The sequence below is a fragment of the Prosopis cineraria genome, unplaced genomic scaffold (assembly GCF_029017545.1).
Source record: "Prosopis cineraria cultivar Desert tree isolate PC_DT_omini unplaced genomic scaffold, ASM2901754v1 PC12, whole genome shotgun sequence".
NCBI classification, from domain to species: domain Eukaryota; kingdom Viridiplantae; phylum Streptophyta; class Magnoliopsida; order Fabales; family Fabaceae; genus Prosopis; species Prosopis cineraria.
This window is the reverse complement of record NW_026555343.1, coordinates 40,384,785-40,391,670: the sequence shown is the minus strand read 5'-3', so window position 1 is coordinate 40,391,670 and position 6,886 is coordinate 40,384,785. Positions and strand designations below refer to the sequence as shown.

Sequence of the window (6,886 nt, the reverse complement as noted above, 5' to 3'; positions counted from 1 at the left end):
ATACTCTTACTTATTTTGTTTTATTTTCTGCAATGGCTCTCTTTTATTAATGAAGGGTAAAAATGGTCCAAAAAATAATTAATTTTTCATTGAAATTATAAAGTGAAAAATAGATTTTAAAATAAAACAAATGGAGTGAGTATTGAAGTTTGTTGGAAAGTCATGACAACAAATTATGCGTGGTGAAATGTGCATAATTCAGAGTATACTATTCTATAGAACACATCTATCTAGTGAGCGTTCTAGCAAAGAAATCGCATTGGCTAGGATAAACCTTAAGAATAATCACAGAAATTCCGGTCAACAAAAACACTCAAGAACTAGGAGTAGAAACATTCAGCAACGAGGACAACAGAAAATAGCAAAGGAAAAGAGTAAACAAATGTCATTGTCAAATTTCCATTACTTTCTAACATCATTGTACAGTGAAAATGTCAGGCGAAAAAAGAAAACAAAAGAACTGAAGAGAAATAAAGGGCTTCTTTTAATTATAAGCCATGTAAAGAAACTAATGGAGGGAGTGATACGATCAGAAATGAACATTGAAGACAAGAAAACATCAAGTAACAATACCAATATACAGAAAACTCTGAAGGCCCAAATGGGAACAACGATGCCGCAAGCAATCCACAACTGATGTTCAATTCTTGTACCCCTTGCTTGCTCTGTTCTTGCCAGGTCATACAAAATCTCAGTCAAGAATTTCAATTCTAGCACATTATGAAGAATTGACGAGAGAACTCGCAGAGCAATTTTCCAAAAACAACAAGTTTCATATCTGTCATAAGTCGTTTAAGAGTTGCCTTCGCTTATATATTAATAACCCAATCACCCCGACTTGCGTGACTGCCGCCATACCCAGAAACAATAGCCCAATCTTCTTCCCTGCATTCATAGGGGGCGCCGGTTGCCGGAGTTGGTTAAGGCGGTTGTCGTCATCAGCAGGTGGCGGGAATTTGTCCACCGTCACTTCATTCGTCTGGGAGGCGGGATGTGGTGGAGTAGTCGGTGCAGTTGGTTGTAGCGGCGGCGGCGGCGGCAGTAAAGATCCGGACGGTGGATGTGATGCTGGAGGCGGAGGTGGGGGCGGGAAAGGAGGTTGTGGTGATGGAGGAGGTGGAGGCGATGGCGGCGGAGGGGGAGGAGGAGGAGGAGGCGGCGGCGGCGGGGGTTGAGGAGGAGATGATGCCATTACATTACTACTCTCTATCTTGGATTCAACAAGTAAAACATAAAGGCTAATGGTAAAGCCAAATATTACAAAACTCAAGGTCGAAAATGTTGAATCCATAAAACAACAATCAAAGGATTCCGATATTCAAGAACAATTCGGGAACGGAGGGGTTTTTCGCATCTGGCTATTTCCACCCTTGGCATGTAATTTTGCTTGTCGGGGGAAGACCTTATGGCTATTCAGCTGTAAATGCAAATCCTTGCGTCCCCAAATACGTTGCAGAGAAACCAAGCATACGGGATTATCCCCAAACCTTCGCTCTCTCCCTCTTGAGCACCCGACGAACAAATCCGAAATCTTCGGCGAAGGGTTGTGTCCTTCGTGCCCAGACAAAAGCGGGTCCCTCCTTGTCGAGAAGAAAAGAGAAGTGGTGAAAAAGAATTACCGGAATCAAGTTCAAGCGGAGGGCAACACCGGGCAGTAAATATTCCCAAAAGAGAGAAAGACGAAGATGATGGTGGGGAGAGAAGAAGCCGTCGAATCGAACCCCGCGGTGGATTGAATTTCACGACACTGGGTCCTATCCAGCGTCAGAGAAATTGGAATAGAATTGCAGAGGTAAAAAGGAGAATGAAAAAAAGATATCAAAAGATAAATTAATTTAAATTATATTTTAAATGTTAAAAATTAAAAATTTATAATTTAATTTTTTAATTTTATAGATTATGATAAATTTGTAATTTATTTTTTAAGTTTTAATATGATTAAAAAATAAAAAATTATTTTTATTAAAATTTAAAATATAAAATATAAATTCACTATAATAAAATTATAAAATTAAAGAATGATTTTATAAGTCTTGAAAATTTAACAATTAAAATTTAAATTAAATTAATTGATATTTTAGCACTCCTATGGCATTCTGCCAGATAGAAAGGTCGGGAGAGAGAGAATTCAACGGCTGGGCTAATTTTGGCGAGAAGGTGAGCTAGCCGGAGAGAATCTACAGCACTCGGTCCTGTCATGAGTCATCAAGACTCAGAGAGAGGACCCGAAGTAGGGCTGTGCAAAAGTCTCCCAGTCCTGTCTGGTCCAGTCCAACTCGAGATGGTCTCAGTCTTGTTCGGTCTGTATAGTCACTGGTCCTTCAGGACCAAAAGGACTAAAAAGACCAGACTATTTTTTCGGGTTGGACTGGACAAGAGACCAGGCATCCGGACCACTTGGTCCAGTCCAGTCCTATTAATTTTTTTTATTATAATTATAATTAATTTATTTTTGACAAATGTTTAAAGTGTAATTGATGCTAAGGAGATGATTGCATAAAAATTTATTAAGTTTGTTTCTAAATTGTTATTGTAATATAGTGTTGTTGAATTTTTTGAGTACTGTTTTTATTAAAGTTTATAAATTTAAATAATTTAGACTATAACAAAAATATTTTTTTTCTTATTGTTAGAAATTATTATGGATTTATTATTATTATAAGTATTTTTACTATCTTAATTGAGTTTATTATGTTGGAATGGATTATTGCCTCTCATAGAATAAAAAGAGGGAAAAAAGCTAAGTGAGTACTGGACTGACAGGACCAGTCTCCCAGTCCTATGGACCAAGTCCGGTCCTGTTAATCTTCGGGTTATCACTGGACAAGACTGGACTACGGGTTGCCTAACCCAGTCTTTTTCATGAAAGAGACCGGACTTCGGGTTAGGGTGAAGTCCAGTGCCGTCCAGTCTTTTGTGCAGCCCTAACCCGAAGGAGGGCGTGGGGCATGTGGTAGTGGTGACATGTCAGCCAAGGCGGACCCGTTACAGTTAGATTGTGCGGGGCCCATTGGGTATAATGGTCATATAAAGAGAAGGAAAGTGATGTTAGACTTTTGACTTGAGAGCCCTGGGTTAGATGGGTAGAATTGGATTATTACTCGTTCACTTCTCTTCTGTGTTACAAGGCCACCCTAATTTTACGGCAATTAAAAAAGAATTAAATCATTAATGTTATCTGAAAATAGAATAATTTTTTAATTTTACTCTTATTTAAATAAAAAATTATAATTTCGCATATTAATGAGCTTGAATAAAAGTAGTATTAAAAAAATGTAATTAATATTATCTCAAATACCTTATATTAAGAATCAAATAATTTTTTCAAAAGGCATCCTATAATAGCCTCTGAGTAATTTAATAACTCTTTCATTTGCTTACCAAATCAAATTAGCTACAATTGATTTATACTCCTTCCAGTCTTTATTATAAGATGCTTTCAACTACCACTATTGCAAAAAAAGCTATATATAGTAGTTATTTTTTGTTATATATACTTCTTCCATTCAAAAATGTAAGGCATTTTTAATCAAATTTTACCTTTAATAAAGTAGTTACCTACTTTTAAACTAATTTTATTCTTTTATATTTACTCCTATTAAACATTTTATAGTAAATATAAAGTCACTACTTACTATTAATAGGGGTGTTTTTAAAAAAAAGTAATGATTACACCTCAAAAGACTAAAAATGTCTTACATTTTTGAATATCCAACTCCTCAAAAAATGACTTACATTTTTCAACGGAGGGAGCAGCTATTTTTAACAATTATATATTTTGACACTATATTACTCAATCCAATATAGAGTAGTTTTTAACTGTTATATGGTTGCCAACTGTATTGCCATTGTGGAAAATTTGAATTAATTGCATTAGATATAGGAGAATCAAGAATATATAAGAAAATCAGGGATTGATTGCATTAGTTTCCATCATATTTATTGTATTTATTTTATTACATTTATTGTAAATTATCATCCTTGTTGTATAAATTCCCAAAGATGTAAGAATGAACTATGAAATGAGAATATACAATTTTTCCTTACTAAATTTCCACATGATATTAGAGCTAGGAGGGTTTGAAAAAAGTATTTGCTTATAGTTAAATCTCTAGGTTGAGATAACGTCTCATTTTTTGAAAATAGCCTAAGTCGACGTCTCTAGTTAGTCATGTATGTGATGGTAGAGAGCTTATTGACTCTCACCACCATCTTAAGGAGCATCAGAAGATGTCGATCGGCCAATCCTAAAACTCTCACTGTGAACAGCGATGCGTGTAACTCACATGTGCCACTTGGCAAGTCTGACACAACGCAAGTGTGGCAGCCTATGGGGGCGCGTGAAGCTTCTGGTTGGATGGTGCCTTCCTTTTTTGGTAACAATGTGCTGTTTTTGGCAAGATTTAAGTGCTTCCCAAGTTTAGGGAGCCCTCTATCAAAATGTTCATATCATATGTATCTCATTCTGCATTATAACCTTTTGTGTTTAGGGTTGTGGTGCGTGATTCCTCTCTATTATGAATTTTTTTTATTCTAGGCTCTAGGAGTGTTAATATGGCTACTCCTAATTATCAAACGTATGCAAATCTGCACTTCTTGCATTAATAGCAAAAAAGGGGGTGTTTCTTCAGGCACTAAAGACATCTCGAGAATTCATAGTATGGATTGTGGACTCAGGAGCATCGGATCATATGACAAGTTGTCATAAGTTGTTTACTACTTACATCTCGCGTGTTAGAAATGTTAAAGTGAAGATTGAAGATGGTTCTTTGGCCTCAGTGACTAGAAAAGAAAGTATTTGTATCTCAAATTCTATAGTATTAGAATCTGTCCTTCATGTGCGCAAACTTGATTGTAATTTACTTTTAATTAGTCAATTGACTAAATAGTTAAATTGTTTTGCTAAATTTCTCCCATCACACTGTGTGTTTTAGGATCCATTGACTAGAATGATAATTGGTAGTACTAAGGAGTATGAAAGATTATACTACTTTGAAGTTGCTTGAGTGACCAATCACTACTCACCTGTTGTAAGTAACTCTGCATCTTCCACAAACAATAATGAGTTTCCCTTATGGCATAAGAGGATGGGTTACCCTAATTTTCATTACCTTAAAAGGTTGTTCCCTAATTTATGTCCAAACTAAAATATGTGTGAAATTCAATGTGAGGTGTGTGAACTAGCTAAACACCATCAAACTTCTTTTTTTAGAGCCAAATATACACCTCCAAACCCTTCACAACTATACACAGTGACATGTGAGGACCATCTTAGGCTCCCAATCGTACTCATAGTAAGTAGTTTGTTTCTTTCATAGATGATCATATCCGTATTTGTTGGGTCTATCTATTAAAACATAAGTTCAAAGTTTCATTTGTGTTCCCCACCTTTTATGTTATGATTAAGACCTAATTTCAGTTGATTATTGAAATTTTGCATACTGATGTTGGCACAGAATACTTTAACCAAACCTTGAGTATGTTTCTTTGAGAACATGGTATCATCCATTAAAGTACTTGTGTGCATACCCCCCAACAAAATAGGATAGCCGAGAGGAAAAACAAACATATTTTAAAGGTGGCAAGAGCTCCCATGTTTACTTGTAATGTTCCAAAATACTTTTAAGGGGATACTGTTTTCATTGCCACTTATCTCATAAACAGAATGCCAAGTCGCGTATTATCTTATGAATCACCCCTAAACACCTTACATAAAGTATACCCTACCACTAACCTTTCACTTTGAGTCTTTGGTTGTAATTCTTTTGTCCACCTTCACGAGAGTCTTAAACTTGAATCTCGTGCACTTAAGTGTATATTTTTAGGTTACTTACCCACCCAAAAAGGTTACAAGTGTTATGATCCTATCTCTAAATATATCTTCAATAGTCTTAATGTTACCTTTTTTGAAGATACTCCATTCTATCCCCAGTTCTTAATTCGGGGGAGAGTATAAATGAATTTCAGACTTTAAAAAGTGAGAGACCCAACAAAGATTCTATTTCCAACATACCTACATTACTTGAACCTCTTGAGCCTTTTGAACCCTACTTTCTTGAACTAATTCTAAGTCTACCATCACCAACCCCTTCTCTTATGCCAAAACCTAAGGAAAATAGCAAAAAAAAGGGAGATGCAAGAGAACCACAAGAGGGAGAGTTGTTTGTCTACACTAAAAAAAAGCAAATTAAAAGATAGTGAACAATTCATGCCTAAACCACTAAAAGAGTCAGAACTAAAGGTAGCTCCTAAAGCTGAAGTGCCAAGAGAAATAAAGCTTGAGAGAACTCTTGAACTCCTAAATGCCAATTCATCTAATAAACTAAATGGTCTTAAATCTACTAATCTAGATCTCCCTATTACTCTAAGGAAACAACCTCGCTCATGTACTCATCATCCTATAAAGAGGTTTGTGTCTTATAAGGCTCTTTCTCGAAGACCATATGCTTTCACAACAAATATTGATCGAACAAAAATACCTAGCAATATTAGTGAGCCATTTAAAATACCAGGCTGGAGAAAGGTTATTATGGAAGAGATGAAAGCTTTAGAAAGGAACAACACTTGGGAAGAAGTTGATTTATTAGCAGGAAAGAAGCTTGTTAGATGCAAATGGGTTTTTACACTAAAGTATAATGCTAATAGTTCCTTGGAGAAATATAAAGCTCATCTTATTGCAAAAGGATCCACTCAAACCTATAGCATAGGCTACATTGAGACATTTGCCCTCGTTATAAAACTTAACACAGTCAAAGTATTATTACCTTTGGTTGCGAATCTTGATTGGCCACTCTATCAACTAGACATCAAGAATGCTTTCCTTAATAGTGACTTAGCAGAATTCTATATGACCTTTCCTACTAGTTTTGAAAATAGAAAAAAAAAA

At 35.7% G+C, this 6,886-nt stretch overlaps 1 protein-coding gene across 1 annotated transcript; it reads right to left on the bottom strand.

Moving 5' to 3' along the window:
• Window positions 1-370: 370 nt before the first annotated feature.
• Window positions 371-1,768, bottom strand: LOC129288985 (leucine-rich repeat extensin-like protein 3). Its single transcript, XM_054925815.1, has one exon. The coding sequence runs from the start codon at window positions 1,289-1,291 to the stop codon at window positions 782-784; it is 510 nt and encodes a 169-aa protein (XP_054781790.1). The 5' UTR covers window positions 1,292-1,768; the 3' UTR covers window positions 371-781.
• Between the last annotated feature and the right edge of the window lie 5,118 nt (window positions 1,769-6,886).